Source organism: Bombina bombina, chromosome 7, assembly GCF_027579735.1.
Source record: "Bombina bombina isolate aBomBom1 chromosome 7, aBomBom1.pri, whole genome shotgun sequence".
In the NCBI taxonomy this organism is placed as follows: domain Eukaryota; kingdom Metazoa; phylum Chordata; class Amphibia; order Anura; family Bombinatoridae; genus Bombina; species Bombina bombina.
This window is the reverse complement of record NC_069505.1, coordinates 119,678,716-119,693,575: the sequence shown is the minus strand read 5'-3', so window position 1 is coordinate 119,693,575 and position 14,860 is coordinate 119,678,716. Positions and strand designations below refer to the sequence as shown.

Genomic DNA, 14,860 nt, shown 5'->3' with positions numbered 1-14,860 from the left:
TAAAGTTTGAAAAGTTTCCATATGTATTTAGTTTCTGAATGAGAGAGGGCACGGACATGTCGGGATTAATCAAGGTAAGGAAGATATCATTAGCATACAGTGTTATTTTGTATTCAGTTTCACCAACAGTAATGCCAGATATGTCAGTTATTTCTAATGATGAGGCTTCCATTCCCATGGCAATAACAAACAAGATGGGTGAAAGGGGGCAGCCCTGCCTCGTGCCATTTGATATAGAAAAGGGTTGGGAAATTGAATTATTAAATCTGATTTTTGCATTAGGTTCATTGTATAAAGCAAATATGTTTTTCTATAAATTCTTGATTAAATCCAAATTTTAATAAGGTTTATTCAGGAAAAGCAAGTCAAGCCAATCAAAATCTTTTTCTGTGTCCATTGAAATAAACACGGAAGGAAGTTGATGTAAATTGGAAAATTCCATAAGATTGTTGTGATGTTATATTGGGCCTCTTTTGTCTGTGTTTATGCTAGCTGACAGAATTTTAGCAAACAGCTTGATATCTACATTCAATAAAGCAATAGGGTTAAAGTTTGTAGGTGTGGTAGGTGTTTTGCCAGGTTTGGGTATAACTACTACATGTGCCTCAAGCATGGAAGAAAAGAATGGGCATTGATTGTTAATGGTCATTAAAAGTTAATGTTAGGTGCAGAGATAGGAGGGGGGAGTATGTCTGGTAATATTTGGCTGAAAAGCCGTCTGGGCCAGGGCGCTTCTCATTGTTTAATGTTTTAATAGCATTGATGGTTTCTAGATTTGTAATTGGTGCTTTTAAATTATTTAGTTGTTCTGTTGATAATTTAAGCAAGTGGCATTGATCAATATACAATAATATTTTTGCCACATAGTAAGGTAAAGAAGATTCCTTTTTCAGATTATACAATTTAGTATAATAGGCATTGAAAGATTGTAGAATATCTTTCATTTTTTTAGGTGGTGTGGAATTTGGATGGTGAATTTCAGATATGCATGATTTCAATTGTTTCTTTTTTAAGGCTCTGGCTAATAGTTTACCAGCTCTCTTAGTTTAAAAATAAAACATGCTATTAGTTTTGCTACATAGTGATTGATATTCAATGTTCAAAAAAATATCTAAATCATTGCGGGCCTTCTGTAGGTCAACAAATATTTTGATGTGAGTCTAGGATTTTTTTATGTGCAAAGTCTAAATGTGTAAATTTGGAGGATAAGACATCATATATATTGCAATGTTTTTTGTTGTTGTTGGACTTTAAATGTAATAAATTCCCATCTTAAAATGCATTTTTGCGTTTCCCTAATCGAGAAATGAATATCTATAGAATCTGAGTTGAGGTTAAAGTATTCTGTGATTTAAATTATTCAGGCTCGTCAAAATGTCAGGATTATTTAGAAAGGAATTGTCTAGTTTCCATAAATATGGTTCAGGAGGGGAGTCTAGACAAGAAATTTAAGTTTGACAGCATAAGATAAACCTTTTTGATTTGTGAACACATAGTCTATTCTACAATAGGAAGTATCCAGCAACAGTCCGCACTCGACAACACGAAAGAATAATACAAGTTAGTTTAAACATATGTAGCATTGTTTAATAAATCATATTAAATACATAAGTAAACACTGGAAAGGCTAAAATAGGTCAAACGCATTTTTTAGTAACGTATTACTTTCTCAACGAACTCAATATAACTTGTTTGGAGGTGAGAAGAAGGTATAATCCCTTTTGTCTTTGTGTGAGGTATCATAAAAAATTAAGATCTTTGGAAGAAGACTTCACCGCCTGGAACAGGACTTTCTCCGCTGGACTTCAGGAGGAACCGTGAGTACCAATTTGGGGGGTTAGAGTTTGGCTTTTTTTAAAAGATTTTGGGGTTGTTTTTTTTTTTAGATTAGGGTTTTTTATGGGCACTCGTAAAAGAGCTGAATGCCCTTTTAAGGGCAGTAAAAGAGCTGAATGCCCTTTTAATTGGGCAATTGGTAGCTTAGGTTTTTTTAGTGTTAGTTTTTTTTATTTCAGGGGGTTTGGTGGGCGGGGGGTTTTACTGTTAAGGGGGGCTTAGAATTTTTTTTAAATGCAAAAGAGCTATTTAATTTAGGGCAATGCCCTACAAAAAGCCCCTTTTAAGGGCTATTGGTAGTTTATCATTAGATTAGGGGGTGATTTTGGGGGGGCTTTTTTATTTTCATAGGGATTAGGTTTCATTTTTTTATTTTGAATAATGTTGTTTATTATTTTCTGTAATGTTAGATTTTTTTTTATTTTTTGTAATCTTAGATTAATTTAATCTTAGTTTTTTATTTTTAAGTAATGTTATCTTTTTTATTTTAATTGTTTGTAACTTAGTATTTTTTTAATTGGGGTTAACTAAGGGGGTGTTAGGTTAGTTCATTAGTTATTTGTGTTGTGTGGGTTTGGGGTTTAGGGGTTAGGGGTTAATAGTTTTAATAGGATTGTTGTGTGGGTTTGGCGGATTAGGGATTAATAGTTTATTAAGGTATATTGCATTGTGGGGTGATGGCGGTTTAGGGGTTAATATATTAATTAGATGTTTTAGAGGATTAGGGGATTATATAGTTTATTAGTTATTGCCATTGCCATTGCCAGGTAGATATTGCGCATGAGTTAGGTGTTAGTTATTTTCAGGAGGTAGATAGATATTTGCATGCGTTAGGTGTTAGTTAATATTTTCAGGCAGTTACGGGAGTTACGGTGCTCACATACTCATCGCAAGGCTTGCTGTGCCTGCCTATGTTTGACGAGGTGAAAATGGAGTAAAACATCTCTATTTTTGCAGTGTAAGTCCTTTTTTTGAGTGCGGAATGGAGAGTTGCAATACAGGCTAAAATGCTAGCAGTATAGCCGAACAACTGCGTCTTGTAATTCGGGTGAGCTGCCATTCCGCGCCCAAAGACCAATTTTCCAGCGCTATAGGCATACTACAAAACTTGTAATTTAGGTGAATGAGAGCAATATAGATATTTGCACTGCAGGCCCTTAATATATATCGAAATTTGAATCTATAGCATATTCTAGACAACAAATATCAAAGAGTAAATAAATGTGGGGTTATGCAAATAAAGTCACCTTTCCCCTCTAACAAAACAGTAATAAAGTCCAGTGGCACTGTTTACTGTGTATAGACAATAAAAGGAACAAAAAAGAAAACCTGCAAAATTGTAATACTTGCCCACGTGTTGTATATACGAACCAAGTAGACCGAAGGAATGACAGTCAATATTTGACTTAAATTGATAAAGTCTCAAGAAGACTGTATGGAGGTGGAGGTGCTATGAGTAGAATGTCCAAATTATGTGGAGACTGATTTGCCTTTTTTGTGAGGCTCACAGTGCGCCAAGTTTCTGTAAAGGTTGTAGATCTTTTAGGTGTCTGTGGTTGTAATTGTTCAGTTAGTGGGGTATTAGATGGAGAATCTATGCCAAGAGAAGCGCAAAAAGAAGAAATGTCCTCAGGAGATTTGCAAATAAGGCATGTGTTATTTTTAGGAACCCAGATTTGAGTAGGGAAACTCCAGCTGTATCATATCTTCTTGTTTGGAGGAAATTCTTTTTTTTTTCTATAAGGTTTTGAGTGATAAGTCCTGATAAAAACATTGCCTCTGAGGTGTATTGGTTGGTTCTTTATCTTGATAGTTTTTAAAGCAGATGATTATATCTCTTGAAGGAGCAGTCTCAGGAGGTTTCGGTCTTAGTGATCTTTGTGCCCTTACCCATGGGATATCTACCGATGAGGAAGAGTCTTTCATATGGAAAAATAAAGCTTGCAAGTCGACTGGGAAATCTCGGGGTAGTATGGATTCAGGAATCCCACATATTCTTAGATTTTTACGTCTACATCGGTTTTCGAGATCTTCCAACTTGTCTTGAAGAGAGTTAATGATATCCTGTTGGGAGATTACCTGGCATTCCAGTTGTTAAATATCTTCTTTGATGATGTCTTGATTACTTTATAGGCACTCCACCTGAAATCCTAAAGTGTGTATACCCTGTTTTATAATAGCCAGTTCTTCTCTAATACAAGTCCTGACAATATATTTCTTAAAAGATAAATTATGCAGAATTAATGCAGAGAGTTGCAGGTCCTCATGTTGGGGTTGCAATGTAACTTGATCTTGTGTATCAGTAGTAAATGATCTGTCCACTTGTTAGAAGGGGAACTGCCAGAAGTTTCTGTATTTTGTAAGAATGATGACATTGTAAGCGATTTTCCTGCTCTGAATTTGGAAGTTTTATCTTGTTTTACAGTTATCCTAGCTGTCATGGTAGATGATAAAAATTACTATTTAAGAAGGTGCAAATCATTTAAACACCTATATTGGCTAATGAAATAGGTTTAAAATACCTAATATAAGTAGATAAAGTTCACGTGAGATTGCTTGCTCTAAGAGCCAAGTTAGCCTCTTGGTCTAGATATGTTAAGGCTCTTCCTTTAACAAGTGTATAGTAATTTTGTATGCTGTCACAAAGCTAACAGGTGAGTATTTTCTATGTTAGGGTAGGAGGTAAACCTTTTCCAGACGTTAGGATGTTCCATGCTATCCTAACTGCTTTGGGCTTTAGCGCCGTTAGGACGGTATGGAATGACCTAGCCGTTTGGCTGTACTAAAGCCAATTTGTGCTTACTGAATAGTATTGGGTCATGGTAGGTGTGTCTAGCATAGTAGGCTCACCCTACTGACCCGATCCCATCATTGAAATCTCGAGATCACATGCACAATCGCGTAATTTCAATTTGTTTACAAATTAAACCCGGCATGAAAGGGTTAAAGAAGGTTGATGAACCACTGATAAAAAGTGATTTAAATGTTTAGATATCTAAGCAATATTCTTGTCCGATTATAAGTAGTGCAGGACCTTGCCAGAACCACGGCACCACCATGACAGGCACCACAGTCCAGATGAAATTATAATAAAGCAGGAGCCCAATATGTAAGCATTCACCTTTTATGCTTTGCAATAAAATGTTGGTAGATGTTTAACACACTTAGTGTGATGTCAGCTAGCAATGAGGTAAATAGCAGGGTGAACCAGCATGGAGTGTGGTGATGATCAGCCAAGGCCGCAGTACTACTAGGCTGCTCTTTCCTTCCTTGAGTCACTCTTGATATATTTTTTTCAGACGGGCCAGTGATGCAGGCGGCACAATGCAATATTGACTGCGTTCTGTTGCAAGGAGGCAAGTGACAGGGAAAAACAGCAAGGGTTGTGGTGGCAAGCGATTAAGGCCACAGATCTTCCAGGCCACACCTATCTGTTCTAATGTGCACTAGGTTTTTCCCCTGTCAAGGGGCTGGTAAGGCGGCCGGTCAAGCCTAGAAGTGCAACTGTTTGGGTGTGTACTGCTACTTCCTCCGTGATGGGTCTCGGCAAGCTGGGCTGTGGTCAGATCATGAACCGTGGCTTGTTATATGAGGTAGCACTGAGGGCCAGGAAAGTCTCCTATAGGTAGTTTTCCAGTGAGCTCTAATGGGCAACAATACCTGTCATATAGTGGGGGGGGGGTAGTTGGAGATTATGTCCCCACATTTTTGCAGTTTTCAACGAACAATGACTAGAATATATTGGCATATAGTGGGCTAGTGTGGCAGAGCTCAGGAGTTGCACTGGTCTCATGGCAGCAGCCCACTTTGCCCCCCTTAAATTAAGTTTTTAAGACTGTTGCTAAGCTCTCTGAGGTTTTTCTATCCATGAAGCTGTTTCTGATATGCTTTCTAGGGAATGGACTAAGCCAGGTAATTCCTTTAATCCATCTGCAAGGTTAAAGAAGTTATATCCTTTACCTGCTGCTAATGTTGAAATGTGGGAGACTGTTCCTAAGGTTGATGGGGCTATTTCCACTTTGGCTAAGCGTACTATTATCCCTTTCAAAGACAGTACTTCTAGGAAGTAGGAAATTAGAGTCCTTTCATAGAAGGGCTTTTTTTTACAAGCAGAGTATTTGCTTAGGCCAGCTATTGCTATTACAGATGGGGCTGTAGCCTCATCTTACTGGTTGTCTAGTCTTTCAGAACAGTATTCTAATGACTCTGCTAGTGAAGATCTTTTTGGAGCATGTCATTCATTGGCAGTCCTTGCTAGAAGGGCCTTATGGCTTAAATCCTGGTCTGCTAACTTTTATCTCTTTCTTTGCAGGGAAATAAATTGTTTGGTTCTGATTTAGATTATATTATATCTACTGTTACTGGAGGTAAAGGGGCTTTCCTTCCTCAAGTAAAGAAGTCTAAGGGAAAGTTTAAAGCTTCCAATCATTTTTGTTCCTTTTGACAGAATAAGGAACAAAAAAATGACTCCTCTGCTCAGAAGCAAGGCACCTCTGGCTCAATCTGGAGGCCTAGTGCTAACTGGAACAAATCAAACTAAACTAAAAAAATAATCTCTCTTAAGACTGCAATAAAGGTGTGTGGTCCCTGATCCAGAGGCCCTGGTAGGGGAAGGTGATGTCTTTTTCAGACAGCTTGGTTCTAGTCTTTTCCAGATTCCTGGGTTCGAAATATCGTTTCCCAGGGTTATCGAATAGGATTTAGAACAAGACCTCCCCGAGGAAGGTTTTTTTTTTTGTCCAATGTACCAATGAATCCCGTAAAAGCTCAAGATAGGCTTAAAGGGACAGTCTACAATAGATTTTTTGTTGTTTAAAAAGACAGATAATCCCTTTATTATCCAGTCCCTAGTTTTGCATAACCAACACAGTTATATTAATATACTTTGACTGTTGTTGTTTCTTCAACATGTTTGGAGGATTGTTTGAGCCTCTAATCCGTCTCCTTTCCCTCTGTTGCTCTTTGTATAGAAGTTTTTGGGCTCATGATTGCAGTGTCAGATGCATGAGATCTCTTCAACTATGTATGCTTCGTAAGTGGTGCAGGGGCCATACTCCACTTTTTTCTGGATCCTAGTACAAGTCAGTCTCTGACCTGGTGGCTGGATCATCAGTTCTTTATTCAGGGGGCTTCTTTTCTTTGTCCTACCTGGACTGGGATCACTAAGATGCAAGTCTTTCAGGTTGGGGAACTGTTTGGGGGTTTCTGAGAGCACAGAGAGTTTTGGATCCTCAGGAGGTGAGGTTCTAATAAATGTTCTGGAACTATCTCAAAAGATTTTTCTGGATCCCAGTGCAAGTCAGTCTCTGACCTGGTGGCTGGATTATCAGTTCTTTATTCGGGGGGGGCTTCTTTTGCTCATCCTACCTGGACTGTAATCACTAAGATGCAAGTCTTTCAGGTTGGGAAGCTGTTTGGGGGTTTCTGAGAGCACAGGGAGTTTGGGATCCTAGGAAGGTGAAGTTACCAATAAATGTTCTTTTTTCTGGGCTCTTACGGCTTGGCCTCTGTTGAAAAGGGAATCTCATCTTCATTTCCAACCAGACAATGTCCCAGCAGTGGCTTATGTCAACCATCAGAGGGGAACTCACAGTTCCCTAGCTATGAGGGAAACGGTGCATATTCTCTCTTGGGCGGAAATAAATTCCTGGCTAATTTGTGTGATTCATATTCCAGGAGTGAACAACTGGGAAGCAGACTTTCTCAGTCATCAGTCTGTACATCCAGGGGAGCGGTATCTTCACCAGGATGTGTTCAATCAGATTGTGGATCTTTGGGATCTCCCAGAGATAGATCTTATGGCTTCTCATTTGAACAACAAACTTCCCAAGTTCCAGGGATCTTCAGGCAGAGTTTGTGGATGATCTATTACCTCCTTGGTCATTTCAGCTTGCTTATCTGTTTACTCCTCTGGTACTTCTTCCCATAGTTATCTCCAAGATAAGCCTAGAGAAATCATCAGTAATCCTGATTGCCCCAGCTTGACCTCACAGGATTTGGTATGCAGATCTGGTTCAGATGTTTAGTTGCTCTACTTGTCCTCTTCCACTATGATCAGACCTCGAGTCTTAAGGTCCACTTTTTCATCCGGATCTCAAGTCTCTGAACTTGATGGCATGGAAATTGAAAGGTTAGTCCTTAGACATATAGGTTTCTCTGATTCTGTAAGTGAAACCTTGATTCAGGCTCATAAGCCTGCAGCTAGGAAGATTTTTCATAAGGTTTGGAAGGTCTTTATTTCTTGGTGTATAGATCATGGTTTTTCCTGGCATTCTTTTAGAATTCCTAGGATTTTGCATTTCTTACAGGATGGTCTAGATAAGGGCCTAACTACAGTTCTCTGAAGGTGCAGGTTTCTACTTTTTCAGCTTTGTTTCATAGGAAGATTGCTAATCTTCCTAATATATATATGGTTTTGCTCTGGCTTTGGCCCATATTAAAACTGTGATTAAGCCAATTTCTCCTCCATGGAGTCTTAACTTGGTGTTAAAAGTTTTGCAGGCTCCTTGTTTTGAACATATGCATAAAGTGGATGTTAAACTGCTTTCTTGGGAAGTTATATTCCTTTTGACTATCTCTTCTGTTAGACGAATTTCAGAATTGTCTGCTCTTTCCTGTGAACCTCCTTATCTTATTTTTCATCAGGATAAGTCAGTTTTAAGGGCTAAATTTGATTTTGTTTCCTAAAGCTGTTTCTTCTGACAAAACCAGCAGAGAGATTGCTGTTCCTTCTTTGTGTCCTAATCCCAAGAATGATTTAGAGAAATATTTGCATAATTTAAATATTGTTAGAGAATTTAAATATTAATGTTACCATTTTTTATGTGTTTGCTTATTCTGAGGAAGCCTTTGGTAGGAAGATCCTTCAGGCTGTTGTCTCAGCTTGATTTATTTTTGCCTTATTTATTTTTAAGTGCATTAAAAAATATAAGATGTATGCTCTTTTTGGGTTTCTGTGGGGTTGTGAATTTAGGTTTCTCAGTGAAAAAAGAAGTTTTAAATCCCACCCTTTATGTTATTACTCGTGTACTCCACAGGTTGGGTATTAGTTCCCAGGAGTAATGGATTATGGTATCTCACCACCTGTATGAAAAGAAAACATAATTTATGCATGCTTAATAAATTTATTTCCTGGTGGTGAGAGTCCAGGAGACCCAAATCTGTGTTTTGTTAGGTGGTTGTTTTTTGAGCACATATTTTTTCCTGCTCCTTTTATGACTCTAATTCCTTTTTCCGACCTCATTTTGCTTGGCTATACATTAGACTGAGGTAACTGTGAGGTGGGAGGGGTTATATTGAGCTCTTGGGGTTTGGAAATCTTTGCCTCCTCCTAGTGGTAAGGAAGAGCAATTCACAGGAGTAATGGATCATGGACTTACACTGCTACAAAAGAAATACATTTAACAGGTAAGCATATGGGGAAATTACAACCGGCTCAGGGTTCACACACAACTCTCAAGAGCAGGTTATGCTCAACCAAAAGAGTGCTTTACGTGTCAATTTGCAATTTGTTACTCCTGTGTTTAATGCAATTTACTAATCAAGACAACAAACATAATGAAGTGTCTGGGTGATTTTGACCTCTGTGTCTTTCTCTCTTTCACCTACATCATGCCCCTTTGCCTTATTCCACCATGACATGGCAAGTGTCATTGTTGGATCTTAAAAAAACATTCTATCTTTTGTCAGCTGCTACTTGAGGCTTCCATAGGGCTTCCATAGGGAAGTGAAAAGTGTCACTGCTCCTCTGCCTCCTGTACTAAAGCCCCCCTCGGAAGGCCCACCTCATACTTTGAAAAACACTGACCAAGTTTCAATTTACAACATTTAAGCAACAATATGATTTGATCAAACAGTGCTTTTAAATGTTTTGAAAAAAATGTAATATTTAACAAACATTTAAGACTTTAACATAGAACTACAGGCTGAGCTTACTTGTCAGTCACACAATGAGCCGCTGTGAGCACATGGGTCGCGCTAACAATGGTCCCTCCACAGAAATGTTTCCCTCCACGCTTTAGAGAGACCTGTATGAGATTAATGTTAAGAGATTATTTTCTTAAGTGGAAATTAAACAATGTCATTTGCAGAAATGGGTTAATTATGAATTGTAAAATGCAGGCCTGGACTAACCATTGGGCACACTGAGCATTTGCCTGGTGGGCCAGGGGATGCTGCTTTAGTACTGCCCACCTATCCATCATGCCTTGTTGTCTACTTTAAATATTATGTATTGCCGACAGGTAGGCTGTGCACTGCTTGCTAACATCTTTTGACATGCTGTGTCTCAGAGCAGAAGGATGGACCACACGGGAGGGAGGGGGGGGGGGGTCTGGTTACCTAAGCCCTGCCCACCTATCAATCGGGTCACATAGCTTTAAATGTTATTTACTACCATACAGGGTTACAGCCTGTGTGGGCTCGTTTAGACACTCTGCATTGTTCCTACCTCTAATATTAACCAATCAGAGTATGACCTTATGCATTTTACTATTGGTTTAGCTACCAAGCTATCAGCACTGAGCCTTTCTGATGAAAGTATAAACACTGTTTCTGGCTAACAGCCAAATAACAGTACATGTGTAAGACAACAGAGAGTGTGTGCATTGTGTTAAAGGGCAGGAGGGCTATAACTTCTACCTACATAGCAAGAAGGCACTGCCCAGACAGGCAGCTGGTGGAGCCCGGCTTGCAGAAAAGGCTGAGTTAAACACTGTGGACAGACTTCTGAGGGTGTCAAGTGAGTACACGTGGGAACTCATGTATCAGCAGGTAGCAAGATCCAGGCAGCCAGTGAGCAGGTCACTCTGGTAATACAGGTACCTGCCTGTCTGAGACAAAACTACTAAGATAAGGGAGGAAATACCTAATAAACAGTAAAACAACCAGTATAGAGGGCACCGTGAGCAGGAATACACTAGTGAGTGAAACATTGTGGGAGGGAGAGGAGGCAGAGTTACAAGGATTCTGATATAGAGCTCTATAACACTGTGTGCTTAAACTGCTTCTGGGTATCTGTTTGCAGCAACAACACACAGCAGCTTACTTTGTGATCACAAGTGCTCAGGTGTCTGTTATATTGAGTGACTATGACTACGCAGGCTGATGAGCAACAAGAGGTTAATCTTCGTTTAAATGTGAACTTTAATAGGTAGTTTTTTTTCTTTGTTTTTTTATTTCACATTTTAGTAGCATTTAATGCCAACCAATTTACAAAATACAATGTTTTTGTAATTGTGTCACTTAAACGGCAAATTTATGCAAATCTTACTAACAAGTTTACAGGTTTAAATGGTTTTAAAACATTTTGCAGGCAGACCTTTTCCGTGCATAATTTCTTGTATAAATTATGTACATATAAAATAAAATGACCTTAATAGGGTATTGTAGTGGATAAATTACATTGGAACATGTTATTTTAGCAGTACTCGCAGTGGAACTCTATAATTTAACCCTACAATACTGGTGTATGGACCCTCAAAGGATATGTGTTTATGCCACACAAAAACCTGTAATAACTTTTATAAGAAGTATATTGCAAAAATGTTTCTATTTCAAATTAAAATGCACCTATGCACATTTTATTTTTGACCTTTCTATCCCTTCTGTTAGGCATTCAAACAAGGTAGCCACAATTCACAAAAGCTCTCTGGAGTGGTGATGAGGATGGAAGAACAGACAGAGGTACAGTGAAACAATACCTGGCTATCGGGTAGATTAAGAGTTGTGCGTTCGTCTTTTAACGCTGAAAAAATGACAATTTCAGCGTTAAAACAGCAACGCAGCCATTACAAGTCTTGTTGGTATAGCTGTACCTCAAGCCTTTTAGCCTATAACGCAACGTCAGTCCCGCACTCGTAAAAATTACGTTTTTTCATGGGACTTTTATAGCGCAGCCATTACAAGTTTTTCGTTCAGGCTAAAAAACTTGCATTACACCCTACGACAAGATCCGTAGCACCATCTGAAAACAGTAGTTATGAGTTTTACGCAACAATATTGTTACATAAAACTCATAACTAAAGTGTTAGAAAGTACACTAACACCCACAAACTACCCATTAATCCCTAAACCGAGGCCCTCCCGCATCACAAACACTATATTAAAATTATTAACCCCTAATCTGACATCACCGCCACTTTTAAAATTTATTAACCCCCTTTCCGGCCCTCCCCAACATCGTCACCACTATAATAAAGTTATTAACCCCTAAACCGCCGCCCTCCTGCATCGCAAACACTATTTAAATATAATTAACCCCTAATTTGCCATCCACCCACATCGCCCCCACTATACTTAAGTTATTAAGCCCTATACCACCACCACACTATAATAAACCTATTAACCCCTAAACCGCAAGCCCCCCACAACTAAATATACTAAATTAAACTATTAACTCCTAAACCAAAAGCCCCCCACATCACAATAACTCATTTAAACTAGTAACAACTAAACCTAACGCCCCCCCTAACTTTATATTAAAATTACAATTTCCCTATCTCAAATTAAATTAAAACTTACCTGTCAAATTAAAAAAACTAAGTTTAAACTAACAATTAAACTAATATAACTATTTAAAGGGCCAGTAAACCTAGAAAATAATGTTATATAATTATGCACATAGTGCAGAATTATATAACATTATATTAGTGCTAGCTTTATGTAACATAATATTGCCGGTGAAATTTTTATTAAAAAAAGAGGCTTTTTCAGACCCGCCCTCTATGCTCTACTGAGCGGGTCTGGTTTTCCCTCTGAGTGCATCTGGGTAGCTGTCTAGTCACAGCCCGCTGTCAGACAGAGCAGGAGCAAACTACATTGAGTGTAATGGCGCAATCGGGCCGGGCTGTGACTAGACAGCTGCCCAGCGCTCAGAGGGAAAACTAGACCCGCTCAGTAGAGCATAGAGGGCGGGTCTGAAAAACCCCCTTTTTTAATAAAAATGTCACCGGCAATATTATGTTACATAAAGCCAGCACTAATATAATGTTATATAATTCTGCACTATGTGCAGAATTATATAACATTATTTTCTAGGTTTACTGGCCTTTTAACTAATATTAAACTAACTAACAGTTAAATAAAACTAAAATACACAAAATCATAACACTACTATAAAAATTACAAACAATCTAATTACAAAAAATAAAAAATTCTAAATTACAAAAAATAACAAACTAAATTATCAAAAATAAAAAAGAATTACACCTAATCTAATAGCCCTATCAAAATAAAAAAGCCCACCCAAAATAAAAAAAACCCTAGCCTACAATAAACTAACAATAGCCCTTAAAAGGATGTTTTGTAGGGCATTGCCCTACGTTAAACAGCTCTTTTACCTGTAAAAAAAAAAATACAAAGACCCCCCCAACAGTAAAACCCACCACCCAACCAACCGCCCAAAATTAAAAAACATAAATAACAAAAACCTAAACCCATTGCCCTGAAAGGGGCTTTTGTATGGACATTGCCCTTAAAAGGGCATTTAGCTCTTTTACATTGCCCTGAAAAGGGCATTTAGCTCTTTTACCAAAAGCCCAAACCCTAAACTAAAATAAAAAACATCCAAAAAAAGTTTTAAAAAATCCTAACACTAACCCTCGAAGATCCACTTACAGATGTTGAAGTCCCGCTTGAAGGATCTTCATCCCGGCAGATCCATCTTCATCTAGGCGGCATCTTCTATCTTCGTTCCGGCGGCGTGAAGTGGGTCCAAACTGAAGACATCCGGCATGGAGCATACTCTTCATACTGAATCTTTAATAAAAGGTACATGATTCAAAATGGCATCCCTTGCATTCCTATTGGCTGATTTGATTTTGGAAATTCAAATCAGCCAATAGGATAAGAGCTACTGAAATCCTATTGACTGTTAAAATCAGCCAATAGGATGAGAACTACTGAAATTCTATTGGCTGATTTGAACAGCCAATAGAATTTCAAAAGCTCTCATCCTATTGGCTGTTTTGAACAGCCAACAGGATTTCAGTAGCTCTCTTCCTATTTGCTGATTTGAATTGGGTGGGGTGTTTGTTTTTCTTTTGTAGGAAAAGAACTGTTATGTTTAGGGAAATGCTCTACAAAAAGGCCCTTTCAAGGGCCAACAAAAAGTCCCTTTTAAGGGCCCTTGGTAGTTTTTTATAGATTAGGGTTTTTTATTTTTGGGTGGCTTTTTTATTTTTTTAAAAAGGTATTAGAATAGGAATAATTTTTATTATTTTGGATAATTTCGTTTGTTATTTTTTGTAATGGTAGTTTTTTTTTATTTTTTGTAATTGTAGGTTTTAGTGTAAGGCAGATTAGGTTTTATTTCACAGGTAAGTTTGTATTTATTTTAACTAGGTAGTTAGTAAATAGTTAATAACTATTTACTAACTAGTCTATCTAGTTAAAATAAATACAAACTTACCTGTGAAATAAAAATAAAACCTAAGCTAGCTACACTATAACTATTAGTTAAATTGTAGCTATCTAAGGTTTTATTTTACAGGTAAGTTAATTGTAACTTTAATTTAACTCTATTTTAATTATGTTAAAGTTAGTGGGTGTTAGGGTTACGTTAGGGTTAGGGTTACGTTAGGGGTTAATATAGTTGAATTTAGGTTGTTGCGATGTGGGGGGATGGCGGTTTATGGGTTAATAGGTTTATTTAGTGGTAGTGATGTGGGAGGCTAGAGGTTTAGGGGTTAATAAGTTTATTTCATGGCGGCAATGTCGGGGAGCGGCGTAATAGGTGTTAATAGATTTATTATAGTGTGGGTGATGTTGGGGTGCAGGGGAATAGGGGTTAATAACTTTAGTATAGTGGTGGTGATATCGGGAGTGGCAGATTAGGGGTTAAAAACATTATTTAGGTGTCAGCGATGTCGGGGGCAGCAGATTAGGGGTGTTTAGAAGTGGAATTTATGTTAGGATTAAATATAATATTTTTTTTTTACCCATAGACATCAATGGGCTGCGTTACGGGGCTTTTTATTCCGCGATCGCAGTTCTTAGGTTTTTTTCTGACCCGCTCTCCCCATTG

General features: G+C 38.0%; 1 protein-coding gene across 1 annotated transcript in view; it reads right to left on the bottom strand.

The window, feature by feature from the left end:
- LOC128636266 (ovochymase-2-like) overlaps positions 1-14,860 on the bottom strand; it is a 343,532-nt gene that overhangs the window by 317,420 nt on the left and 11,252 nt on the right. The window contains 1 exon segment of the mRNA XM_053689302.1: positions 9,772-9,863. Coding sequence (XP_053545277.1) covers positions 9,772-9,863 — 92 coding nt within the window.